The sequence below is a fragment of the Phyllopteryx taeniolatus genome, chromosome 10 (genome assembly GCF_024500385.1).
Source record: "Phyllopteryx taeniolatus isolate TA_2022b chromosome 10, UOR_Ptae_1.2, whole genome shotgun sequence".
In the NCBI taxonomy this organism is placed as follows: Eukaryota; Metazoa; Chordata; class Actinopteri; order Syngnathiformes; family Syngnathidae; genus Phyllopteryx; species Phyllopteryx taeniolatus.
Window position 1 is genome coordinate 27,163,558 of NC_084511.1, and position 13,500 is coordinate 27,177,057.

At 42.9% G+C, this 13,500-nt stretch overlaps 1 protein-coding gene across 2 annotated transcripts; it reads left to right on the top strand.

Annotated features, from left to right (window-relative positions):
• The first annotated feature begins 9,248 nt into the window (after positions 1-9,248).
• On the top strand, positions 9,249-13,178 carry gar1 (GAR1 homolog, ribonucleoprotein). 2 transcript variants are annotated; one of them, XM_061787560.1, is made up of 8 exons: positions 9,250-9,407; positions 9,523-9,731; positions 9,954-10,144; positions 11,137-11,291; positions 11,377-11,436; positions 11,512-11,638; positions 12,584-12,748; positions 12,829-13,178. In XM_061787560.1, the coding sequence occupies exons 3-8, from the start codon at positions 9,967-9,969 to the stop codon at positions 12,837-12,839; spliced, it is 696 nt and encodes a 231-aa protein (XP_061643544.1). In that variant the 5' UTR covers positions 9,250-9,407; positions 9,523-9,731; positions 9,954-9,966; the 3' UTR covers positions 12,840-13,178. The 2 variants fall into 2 exon arrangements, with proteins under 2 accessions (XP_061643545.1, XP_061643544.1); XM_061787561.1 differs by lacking the exon at positions 9,523-9,731 and having other exon boundaries at positions 9,249-9,407.
• The last annotated feature ends 322 nt before the right edge of the window (positions 13,179-13,500 follow it).

Below are 13,500 nucleotides of genomic sequence, written 5' to 3' on the forward strand. Positions count from 1 at the left end.
TTCAGCTCACACAGGGGATGGCGTCACAAGATGGCGGCCCTATGTGTGTGTTTGGAATCCAAAACAAACCGATTCGACTTCACTTACTGCGCGTGGACGTTTCATCCCTGAAGTCGAGTCGTCGCTCACCGCGTTTTTGGGATCTCGTTCGACCATCGGCCAATTTGCAGACGACTTTCGACTAAAACTCTCCGTGGACGAGCAAAATGTTCCCACGGGGTGACAGTGTTCATACATGCGCACGCGTCCGAGAGTATGAAAATAAGCCGGTGGTGGATGAGAATAGCGGTTAGCCTCGCTAGCTTCGGCTATACCGATTGCGGCTATCATACTAGCGGTAGAACGGGACCCAAGGCGGCGGCATTGAAGTGAAGCGCCACCTTTGTCGCCAAAACTTTGTGTCTAATAATGCACAGAAAACGTCCCGTCTTACAACATGCTAAGCTATGAAACACAAAATGAGACCACAACCACAATTAGCGTATTGGTGAGTTGTATTTATAATCATTGAGCTGTGGCGACCCCCAACGGGGGTCACAATTTGAGGCAATAAGTAGTAGTCAAGGAAACCATCTACGAATCATCTCAATGGCTTCTCCTCTATCAGGGTTGGAAATTGGGGTTAGGGTTTCCAATTGTAGTAATTCCACCGATATCACAGTTTTCTGTGAAACATATTGTTTTGTGTGTGTGTGTGTTGAGTAACATTTGCAATGTGTTTAAAAAGCGGGGTTAGCTAGTCCTCTGACTTAAAATTGAGAGTTGTGACATTAACGAGCAGCGAATGGTATGAAAGATGCTCGAATCACCTGAAGCGTTGTTTGCTTTGTGTGTGGCGGGCCTCGGGGCCGCACACACGGGATTCCCGCGGCCCTCGGGCTTCCCTTCAAAGCCTCTTCGATCCGCTCCATCCCGGACTCCGCGCCCCGGCGTCCCTTTGCTGAACGTCTATTGTGATATGATACTTGTGTTAAGGGATGATGTAACATGTCAAGCGGCTTAACATGGCTCCCTTTAAATCTATCCCCAAAAAAATGCTCGATTTTTGTATATGAAACAAATATGCAATTTTTTTTTTTTTTTTTCTTCAAAATCCTGCTAAATCTTGAAGTCACTTTTATATCCTACTTTACCTACTGGGTTTGAAGCCAAGGTTAGGGTTTTCCCATCATTTAGTTCAATCATTATGTCACTTGGAAATCAAAGCATACTTTATGGGAATAATAAAAAAATCAAATAAGATTAAAATAACAAAAATCAGTGCAGTCATATACAATGTCATCCTCCCACAATGCACCCACAAGACGGCGGGGGGAAAAGATAATACCGTCAAAACATTTGACAATGCACAGGACTGTTGGCACGTCGATGTCTAAATGTAGTTTGTGGATGCTGTCATTCGGCAAAAGCGCACAAACGTATAGTGGCACTGGTGGAGCCAGAACGCTGCCTTGCCAACCGAAGCAATTTGCGCTGATTCCCAAACCTTTATCAAGTCGAGGCACATACAGTATTTTACATTGGGGAAAAAAAAATTCTCGTAGTCATCTAGTGGAAGAGGATTTATTTGTTCTGCCAGTCACTATACGTCGCTGGCATGGACATATGACGCAAGATGCATTATTTGTTGTGAATGATTTAGTTCCCCTGGCACACGATGATCTCTCCAAGTGGTTGAGAATCACAGTTTCACAGTGGATGAAGACAGACTCGGGAGAAATTCCGATGGTCCCTTCCTCAATCACCTGGGATTTAAATCTTCCAAATGATTTAGGAATCACCATTCCGAGGTCTTCGCTAACCAACCTTCTTGTGAGTACGAGTAAACAAGTGGAGTTAGCGGATTTGCCGGAAACACCACAGACTCGGATGATTCAGTCGAAGATGATGTGGTTGTATCGGTTCACAGACTCGAATTAGTGGACTCGCCCGAAACACTGCGGATTCAGATGATTTGTTCGAATCAGTTCACTGACTCGAGTTAGCCATCTCATTGGAAACACCTCCGACTCGAATGATTCGGTTGCACCTGTTTACTGACTCGGGATAGTGTTATGACCATGTCTGATTGTTTTATGTTGTATTGCTCATGACTGTTCTTTTTTTTTGGGGGGGGGGGGGGGGGGTTCCTCTGAATGTGAACACAAAGATGATCTGGTTGTATCGGTTCACATAGTGGAGTGAGTCGACTCATGGCTAACGCCGCAGACTCGGATGAGTCAGTTGTAGTGTTTACCTGACTCCAGTTGGCAAACTCGGCAGCAACACAGCAGTTTCAAACGCTTTGTCGGTATCGAATCCCCGACTCAAGTTATCGGATTCGTTGTATCGGTTCGGGTACAGGACAGGACAGGACCCTCAAGGCAGAGGATGAAGCAGATTACCTTTGTTAATGACTCAGAGAGTGGCTCTGATTTATTTGTATTTATTTTTTTCCAAGGAACGTCACATTTTACACAAATGTGTTTGCTCATTCTGTGAAGATGTGGGCCTTGGGAGTGAAACACGCGCACACACACACACACACACACACTTCCAGACTTTAGCGCACGTACTAATCGAAATGATGTGCTAGCCCTCCATCAAGCCTGACTCGTGGTCAGCGACATCACTGGAGCTATTGTATAAATAATTTGAAGAAGAAATTGTGTGTGCGTGTGCGTGTGTGTGTCCTGTTGTGTTGTGTGAGATTCAGGGATGGGGGGAGGGTTGGGAAGGGGGCTGCACTGAAGATTACCCATGTGCCATAGGGAATCTAATGCAATTACGAGTGTTTGCTTACACCATGTGTCCCCTTCCGTCTGCGCTGCAACCGCCGCCATCCTCCCCATTCAACCGCCATATTTGTTTTCAGTATTTGCACCCCACCCACCTCCTCCTCCTCCTCCTCCTCATCAACATCACCCCTCTTTCCTCATTTGACACCCCCCCACCACCACCACCTCCCTCCAGTCTTTAATTTCACTAATTAAAGTAAACCAATAAGGTGGAGGTGGAGGAAGAATAAGATGTGTTTGAAGATTGGATTGAACTCTAACGGCAATCCAAAAGTCAAAAGAGACATGGAGGGGATTGGGGGGGGGGGGGCGTTGGTGGGCGTGAGGGGAAGCTTCTTGTGTGAGTGAAGATGAAGGCTGGCAAAATATACATTATTTATCACTCACGAAAGACGAAAGGCCACAGAGGGAGAGAGCGGGTTTGCTTAAGAGATTAGAGGTGGCCTGTTTATTATTAGCTTTGGTTCTCATTTGCCTATTCCGGAGTCCCCCGTATTTTGTTCAGCCGCACCGCAGCATTAGCAGCAATGTCGACGATTGATTAACTTCCAGACATTCTAATCTCACATGACTCAAATCAGAATGAACGAATGAAGTTAGACGAGATTACGAATAACAAGATGAGGCTGGTACGTGGTATCAGGTAAGGATGAGGGAATGCCAATTGCGGTTTCAAGCCAAGGGTTAGGCTTTCGAGTTTGGGTTTCAAATTGGAGTTTCAAATCGGGGTTATGGTCTCAAGAGGTGGCTGGGGTTTCAAAAAGACGGGCTTAGCCTCTCAAACGACGGTCGGCGTTCGGGTTTCAGTACAGTTTTAGGATTTCAAAGTAGGATTTGAGTTTCGAGCCAGGTTTAAGGTTGAAAATGAAACTTCAAGTCAAGGTTAAGCGCGTTTAAGCAGTGGGTCAATTTTGCAGCCAATTAGGGTTGTAAAACAGGATGGGGTTTCAAGTTGGATTGAAAATTAAGATTTTAAGATAGGCTAGGATTTCAATGATGGGTTTAAATCGGGGATCTGATTTCAAATTGGAGTGTTTAGAGTGTTTCTACCCAGGGTTAGGCTTCAAGACAGTCTTGGGTTTCAAACCAAGGTTAGGGCTTCAAATGAGGATTAGGGTTTCCAACCTGGGTTATGGTTTCAAAGTAGGGTTTCAAGTCAGGTTTAGCGATTCAGATGAGTGTTTCAGGCAATTTTGAGGGTTTTAAACAAATGTTAGGGTTTCAAGGATGGGTTAGGGTTTGGAACGAAGGTAAGGGTTTCCAGTCAGAGTTAAGGTTTCAAATGTGGATTTCAACACAGTGTTGGATTTTCAAATTGAGGTTTCAAGTCTGGGTCAGGGTCAGAGTAGGTTGGGGTTGTGGATTATGGAACAAGAGGATCAGGAGGATACTCCGAGTCAGACTGACTGCTAAAAGTTGAACGACAACAGGAACTTTGCTGCCGTGACACGTTTGCTCAAAACGCCTCACGCGGAGAAAAGTAACCGACGACCTTTCCTCGTGATCCGAAGTCTCTTCAGCGCTTCGTGTTTGCCTTTTGCTTTCCAAAGGACTGCCAGCAAACACATTACTTTAATATCATCGTCAGCGCTGAATGCAAACAATGAAATGTCACCGGCGGCACCAAAGCCCCCACCGCCCCCCCCCCTCACCCCCTTTCTGGACCCCCATCCACATATTTACTCTCAAGGAGGAAGTCATGAGTCGCTTGCTTTTTTTTGTTTTTTTTTGTATCTCAGATATATGGAAAGTGCATTTACAAGACAACGACCCCGTACATACAGACCTGCAAAACTAATAACTAGTAGTTGGGTGGCATTGCAGCAGTAATAGGAGCTGTCACAATGACTTCAAAGTAGTAGTCACTGTCGTATTTGTTTGCGGTGGTAGTTGGTAGGCGTCACGGATGTCGTAGTTAACAGTAAAGGTCTTGGTAGCAGTAATAGTGGTCGCAGTAGTAGTGGCCATTGTAGTGATCACAGTAGTTAGTAGTCGTGCTTAGTAGTTGTGGTCGCAATAGTCAATAGTAGAGGTCGTAGTAATTAGTCGTAGTGGTTGTCAGTGATCGGAGTGGCAGTAGTGTAGAAGTTGGAGTCGCAGTAGTAGTAGTTAATGGAAGTAATAGTGGTGTAATAGTAGCAGTAGTAGTCGTTGTGGGACTAGTTGTTGCAGTGGTAGTGGTTTTTGAAATGTCGCGGTCGGTCACGTAACCAAACGGGCCAAACGTCAAACTTGCCATTGGAAAGTGTCGCGTGGAGCCTCTGTTGAAAGTCGTCTTGCGACGCGCCGCGATTCGTACTTGCGATTGGGAGTTACTCGAGCCCCCGCTCAGTTTGCGAGGTGACTCAATCTTAAAGCGCTCTCTTTGTGATCTTTCCCATCAACGCACGCAAATCTCTCGTCCGTCCTCCGTTTCGCTGCGCGCTCGAGGAGGCCGTTCGGCGAATAACTAATTATGTCATCCGATTACAAAATGTATCTTTGTGTTGGATCTCCCAACGCTTGAAGAATGCATCAGAAATGCGAAACGATATCAAGGATATCGAATAAATGCTCAAACGGCTTTCAGTGGTAGTAGTAGTAGTGTAAGTAATAGTAGTATAGTGGTGGTGCTAGTAACCCAATTGCGTAGTCAAGAACCAGGAGTGCTAAATGGAACAAAGGTCAGCGCGTGATGATTTTTGAAATTGTAGACAGCTTATCGGTCCGATTGCATCACACCGACCGGCGCCGCCAAAGACACACAAAGGAGCGCCGCCACGGCACCTTAGCGCTAATCTCACAAGCGCTACGTCGGGTCGGACGCGACACAACAGCGGCTTAGCGGCTGTCGCGCACGCGCCTTCCCGTGTGTGTTTGTCTCCCCGCCGCTGCCGGGTAATAATGGCGTGTGTGGTCCGTTTCATCGCGGAGGATGACTGGCAGGTTACAGAATAGCAAACATGTGGTCTCGATGGGAAAACAGAGCACGATACAGTCATTATCGAGGCCAGCGGTTTGAACCCCGAACGTTCCGTTACTAACGTCTATTACGCGCGTGTCAACGGCACGGCTCCGTTTTCCGCCGGCACCTCGGCCGATTCGGTGTTTGCGCAAGACGCGTAATCGGCCCCCTTCGCGCAAAGCCACGTCTGGCGAAAGGTCAACAGGTGGGCCTCACTTTAAAAATGCTACTTTGTCAAGACGTGTTGGGCTCAAGCGTGGACGTTGGTTGACCTCGTTTGTGCCGATGCAACTGTTACACAGAACGCTTCGTGCAGTAAGTAGTAGCAGGAGTAGTAGTCGGTAGTAGGTATCTTGGTATCAGCCACCACAGTAAGTAGTTAGTAGTTGTGGTCACAGCAATAGTAGTAATAGTACTCTTCGTAGACGTAGTCCTATAGGTAGTGGTGGTAGTGGTACCACTAGCAGTAGTAATAGCAGTATAGTAGTAGTAGTAGTACTAGTGGAATACGGAGTTGGAGGAGGAGGAAGAGTCAGTAAAAGTAGTAGCACTAGTAGTAGCAGTAGTAATGGCACTACTACCACCATAGTAAGTAGTTTGTAGGTAATGTGTACATTTTTCCAAATCTACAAGTGGTACTACCAATGGTAGTAGTAGTACAACATTTACTTAGTAGCAGTTATTTTAGTGGGAATGGTAGTAGTCTTGGTAGTAGTAGTAGTGTGGTGGTTATACTACCTGTACTACTATATCGCTATTACTACTACTTTGACTATCTGCCGTTGCTGTGAATACCAGTACAACTACCGGTACCACAACTACTAGCACGACTACAACCGCCACCACAAGAGCCTTTGTACTGCTACTACTGCTACTAGTACCGCTATTACTTGTGTCATCATATTGTCATATTGTGCTGAATTGTGAATGTCACGAACGTGACTCGTTTGCTAAATAAACGAAGCTAGCCTACACGCGGCAGCTGAAGGCTAGCTTTAGCGACAGCGCTAACAGGAAATTCCACATGGCGAGCCCCAGCGACGGAAATTAGAGCGGCTACCTGTTTACAAATGTTTAGATTCCGACTTGAGACTCATTTGCGCGCACTCGCACGTGGTTAAACCAAACTGGTCTCTCAACCTGGCTTACTGTGTGACCTCTGAACTTTGGCCTGTCTAACTGCCAATTCTCCTTCTTCTTTGAAATCTTCTCTTACATCTCATCTTTTTCTGGCTTTTGTACCGCAGTTTGAGAAGTTGATTTTTATTTATCATTCACTGTTTTATTGTTATATTGCTTTCCACTTTTTGTAATTGGTGTTTTCTCTTCTTTCTCACGCTTTTTAGCGCATTTCCACCGGTGGAATGGTATTTCGTGCACTGTACGCTGTTTTAATTGTACTTCTATATTTTTTTTGTCTGTTTGAAATGTGTATAAACTGGTTTCCCCCCCCCCCCCCTCCTTTGTGTTTAAATGCTTTTAATCATGTAAATTGTCCATTGTGTATGAAATGCACTATATAAATTGGTTTGCTTTGATTTTTACCTGATATCTTAAATCGGTCTTATATTTACTCGATATGGATATATATATATATTTGTTTGTTTCTTTTATGCTGTCTTAAGCACTTTTTTCCCCCTGCGTGGTTCTTAAAGAGCTCTATAAATAAAGTTGGATTGGACGAATATTCCTACTAGTAGTGAAGTAGTAAAGCACCTATTTTATGGAATGGACAATTTCCATCCGCAGTCAGAAGAATTTTGATCAGCAACCAGCCAATAACACCCTGCGAGATGTCAACGATTGTTTTTTGGGTGATAAAAAGTGCCCCCAAATTACTGTGTGCCCCCCCCCCCCCCCCTTTAGTACATGTAGTCATGGTAGTTGTATTTCATGGTATTCGTGGTAGTACTGTCGATAGTATTAGAAGAAGTTGTGGTCGTAGTCGTGATAGTAGCATCAGTTGTCGAAGTCGTCGTAGAAGTTGTACTAGTGATAATTGTGGCAGGGTAGTAGTCGTACATGCAGCAGTGCTACTAGTACTGGTCGCAGTAGTTCATAGTATCGCTAGTAGTCGTGCTGGTGGCAGCAGTCTTCATCACCCCACAAATATTCCCCAGATGAGCGAGGAGACAAAACCTCCTCCTCGTTCCCGAGTATCACTTTACAGCGCGACGTGACCCTTCCGGAGGTTTGCGGGGGTTCAAACGCGCGGCTTTCCGCTCGTCTTCTTCACCAAAGATGATATAGGTCATCACGGTGGCGTGAGACACAAACCTCCCTTTCTAAATCGACCAAAGCATGTCCTCTCGCACCTGTTCCCTCCGCTCAACCTCCTCCTCGAAAATCAGCATCTGGACAGTCTACACGGTAACTCGAGATGAGCGTATGTGAATGATGTCATTTTAATGAAGGGTGTCGCATGGGGCAAGAATTTGTAAAAAAAATATATATATATTAAAAAAATAATAATAATAATAATGTTTTAATGTTGATCAGCAATGTATGGCTGCGAATTCGTGGATTACGTGACAAAACACTGACATCTAGTGGCCACTCATTGGAACGGCCAAAAAATGAGAAGCGTCTGCAGGAGTCATCAGAAAAACGAGTGTTGACGCCACAATTATTGCCACAAAAATCAGGACTTAAGAATGGAAACAAAACAATAAAAGCAACTTGGGCACAAGTCAAACAAAAGAATCAGAAAATAATCATTTTAAAATGACGTTTGTCTAATATACTTTCCATTTCTTTGCTTTGAAACATTTATTAAGGTCCAATATTTATTGAAACTTATTATGATTGAAGTCAGCAATAGGAGTAATACCAAATACGTCCACAAGACGGAGCCATGCGCGAATGAACCCAATTTGAAGGGCAGCATGGTGCTTTTTGGGGGACTCAAACCTGATGCCTTGTGGTCACAGGTCGAATTCTGAACCGCTAGAAAGCCCAGCAACCGACATGTCCACAAATCTACGTTTTTTTTTGTTTTTTTTTTATTTTTTTATTTTTTTTTTATTATAAAGGTGTTTCTCGAAGGAGTTTCGTGGTTTTTCCCTAGGCACTTTCAAGAATTATATTGAGTTGAGATTACTTTATATCCTTATTCCTCGCAGTTTGTGCTCAGGATTGTTCAAATCTAACTTTTAATTTTTTTCAACGTTCTTCTGCACATATGCATATTTATGTGATCAAGCACCTGCAGCATATCTAGTCTCGAGCCCAGTGCAGTACTTCAGGTGTTTTGCTTGAAAAAAGTAACCTTTTTGATACGCTCATTTTGTGCCTTTATTCAACATTATGTTGACATAAAATTTACATTAATAATTATCCATCCATCCATCCATTTTCTACCGCTTATTAAAATTTATTTCAATGTCCCTTTCACTTTCACAACGTCGACCTTCCCAACATGGCCGCCACTGAGGCGCGTCGGTTAGCATGACTGCTTCATCTTGCTGGTGTATCTTCTCTTCATGTCGAGCATGACTGTAGACATAGACCTGTATTGGTATATATCACACGGCCATTTTGTGCTCTGTGGGCACTAGTGGGCTCGAAGTCGTCAGTGTATCCCATGTGTGTGGACGGCAAGAAAACCAGTTGACCAAGGATGCTGAAGATGTACATTGTGCTGCATATGGTTGCATAAAACGTCGTACAATTATGACAAGCGAACTGTGAGTCTTCTCGATTTTTTTTAAATATTGTCCATTGATAGCAAACGCTTTTGTGTTAATAAAACAGCAACTCTCACGAAAACCAGTTGAAAATCAAATTAAGACTTCATTTCAGTGTCAATGGTTTGCCATCTACGGGAACGTCGACCTCCCCAACATGGCCGCCACATAGGCACGTCGGAGAGCTGGGATTACACACGTAGTCTAATTTTACAACACTTTCCCTCATCGTTTCCCGACCACGAACGGCTTTACGGCAGAATTTGGTCACGCGTGCTGTCCTCGCATGGAGGACTTTGCAAGTCTATACTCGCTGCTAAAGTTGTAAGTATCTCAGATTTGATATAATATTGGTGCTGGTTCACATCTTTCGGCGTTTTTTTCACGGTGTACTTAAAGAATTAGCATTTTGTAAAAGTGCATCACTTCGAATTGCTGCTATTGTAACAGTCGGAGGTAGCTAGCAGCTAGCTTAGCAGTACGTTGTGTTGACCAGTCAACCGTAATTGTGATATTATTTGTGGTCGTTGTTGTTTTTCCCCCCAGATAATTTCGAAGAATGTCCTTCAGAGGAGGCGGAGGACGAGGCGGTGGAAGAGGTGGAGGTTTTTACCGGGGAGGTGGAGGCTATAATAATAACCGAGGCGGTGGCGGTGGCAGAGGAGGCTTCGGCGGCCGGGGTGGGGGTCGTGGTGGCTTCCGACAGCAAGACTATGGACCCCCTGAATATGTTGTTGGTGAGAGCTGTCTCCATGAAAACAAACTAGAGGTGTATATTGTTAAATTAAGAATACAAATATTACAAACATAGTTGGTAGTGGTGCGGTGCAGAGTTTCACCACAAGTTGGGATAAACCGGTCTACTCATAAACTTTTTTTTTTTTTTTTGAAAACAGCTCTCCGGTGAGCATTACTGTTTTTGATTATCATTACTGTGGTACTTAGCATTTCTGTGAGCAATAAGTATTTTGTTTTTGTTGCTTCTCCTATCCGTTGCGCGTCCCCAACAGAAACCAACGGAAATGGACAACCATGCAAACCAGAAACGTCTTTTTTTTCCCATTCAAAATATTTTTTAGGATATTTCAGTTTTTTTCTTTGTTTTTATTGGTAATTTTTCTGTTTTTATTAAGGTTTAGGTTTTGTTCTTTTTGTAGTATATTTTATTTATATGTACGTTAGATATTTCTTTATATTTGTGTATTTTATTTTTTCCCCTATTTGTTTTTTTTTTGGGTAAAATTTATTTTTGCAAATATTTTGTATTTTTAGTGTTTTAGTTTTTTGTCAAACGTTCAAGTGTTTTGTCTTGTTTTTTTTTTGTCTTTGAATTCGTCATCCTTTTTTGTATATTTTCAAATATATTTATTGAATAATTTTATATTTGTTTTATATCTTAATATTACTTACTACTTAGTTACCTGGTGTTTTTGTATTTTCTGTAATATTTTAGGTTTTGGTCTGTTTTTTTCCAATGATTTTATTTCACATCTTTGTCAAAAAACATTTTTCTGTCTGTCTATTTCTCATGCATTTGTGTTTCTCGTGTAATTGTTTTTTTTTTTTTAATCAAATGCTTTTGTCTTTTTTAGATTTTCATAGCATTTTCCACACTGACTAGTTTAAAAATGTTTTGTCTTTCAAGATAAAACATTACCAATGATAAAAAATAAAAGAATGTCCCTAAATAGTTGCATGACCAACTTTTAATGTAAGTCTCGTGCCACAGCTTTAGGAGAGTTTGTGCATCCTTGCGAGGATGACATCGTGTGCAAGTGCACAACTGAGGAAAACAAGGTTCCCTACTTCAATGCGCCGGTGTACTTGGAAAACAAAGAGCAGATCGGAAAGGTGGACGAGATCTTTGGACAGCTCCGCGACTTTGTATCCTATTCACTCTGAATGTCTCATTAATTTGCTTTGTGAGAACAATCTTTCTGCTCAGATGCTCCTCAACTCCCCTTTTCAGTATTTTTCCGTCAAACTGTCTGAAAACATGAAGGCGTCTTCGTTTAAGAAACTGCAGAAGGTAATGATTCACATCCGGTTTCCATGCGAATATGTCATCAAACTGTAATGTAAATCGATCGATGCTCTTGTTCAGTTTTATATAGATCCAATGAAGCTCCTTCCGCTGCAGAGGTTCCTGCCCAGGCCGCCCGGCGAAAAGGGTCCGCCAAGGGGAGGCCGAGGCGGGGGTAGAGGCGGAGGACGGGGAGGTGGTCGCGGAGGTAATGAATTTTCTTCAAATTTGATCCTGCTTATTTATTATTGCGTACACGTCCTTAATGAGTGTAACTGTGCACCAAAAGTCAGTTTGGTACAGTACATATGTTGGTTTTAAGGTCACACTTCAGTACACTAACTTTTTTTTTTTAATAGACATTTTTAATGAACCCCCCCCCCACCCCAAAAATGTAAATTCTCCCGTCAAATGAAAGTTTTATAGTATGAGTCCCATCTGTAGCAGTATAACATGAATTGGAATGCTGACGCTGTCGTCGTCTTAACGGTGGACATGGGACTTCACAGTTGCATCCGAGTCTTTGTTTCCCCAAAGATCATTTGCACAACTTTCAAAACTGTATAATTGTGGACAATTGAGTTACTTTGGGGGGGGGGGGGGGGGGGGGAGTACAACATGGATAGTTTGTCATCTTTTTTGGAAAGCGCAACATCTATAGGATGGTGTCAAACTCAAGGCCCGGGGCCAAAACTGGCCCGCCGAGTCATTTTTTTGTGGCCCGCAAAAACAACTTCCATGATTCTTGCTCAAATTCTCGTATCTAATAAACAGTATCGTTGAGATATTGCAAGCATTTTCTGTTTACAGTAACTTGAACAAACCATTATCCTTGACTAGGTATCCATCAATTTGATGTGTGTAATAATACTGTGAGGTGACTAAACATTTATATGGTTTCACAGACAATGGTGTGACAAATATGAATTTGACACACCTTTTTTTGTCATATTCATGTGATGTGATGCCATTTTGAAAATTAGTGAACACGTTTGTCAGAGGCTGAATTGCACTGTTTACGTAGTAGACTCGTGGCGAGAGGGCGAGGCTGTCACACTTCCTGTCCCTTGCCCAATACGTTCCGTATGGTTAAAACTCCTAACTGATGATAGTACTTTCAACTACAATTGTCTCTAAAATGCTGCAATTTCAGGTGGATTCCGGGGCGGAAGGGGAGGCTTCGGAGGCAGAGGTGGAGGCTTCGGAGGCAGAGGTGGAGGATTCGGAGGAGGTGGCAGAGGTGGAGGATTCGGAGGTGGTGGGCGTGGAGGCGGCGGCTTCAGAGGAAGAGGAGGCAGCGGCGGGCGTGGTTTCAGAGGTAGGGCCACATTCTAAATGTCTTCTGTGTGTTATTGTGTCATCGTATCAGTTTTGAACACCTCTTTGTTTTATTTGCAGGCGGGAGATGATCTGCTGTGGGTCCACAATTTATCCCCGTCCTCTATGAGGGTTACAAAGTTGGACATTGCCTCTTTGGGTGGATTTATTTCTTAAGTTGTCACTTTTTTTTTTTTTTTTTTTTTACTCGTATGACTGATTGACCTTTATATTTTATTAAAAGGCTCATATGTATGCTTGCTATAAACCTCGAGTCATATGAACTTGAACACATGCATTTGCAAACAGTCATTAGTCACAAATGTGAGGGGGTGTGGAGTTTGGGTTCTAACTTGGTTGAATTGAAAAGTATTTTAATGTTCTGTTGTCAGTAGAAAATTGTCATTCATTAAATGTTTTTGTATAAAATATTTTGTATATGGGGATATAATATATATATATATATATATTATAATTTATATATTTGGGCTGGTGAGGTCGTAATGGGGAAAATGGCGCTAGCAAAGCTTTGACTTTTTTTTTTTCTAAATAATTTTTAAGGGCATTGATATAAATAATTTGGGTGAAACCTCACACGAGTTGATGGTTCTTTAAATGAAAAAAAAAACTAAATTTCCGCGGTTCAGCTATGCTCCGGAAGTACATGACCTCAAGCCATGTTACTGATTGGTCAAACGATATATATGAACACTAGATACGCCATCGCGCTGTAGAAACCGGGCTAGCATACGT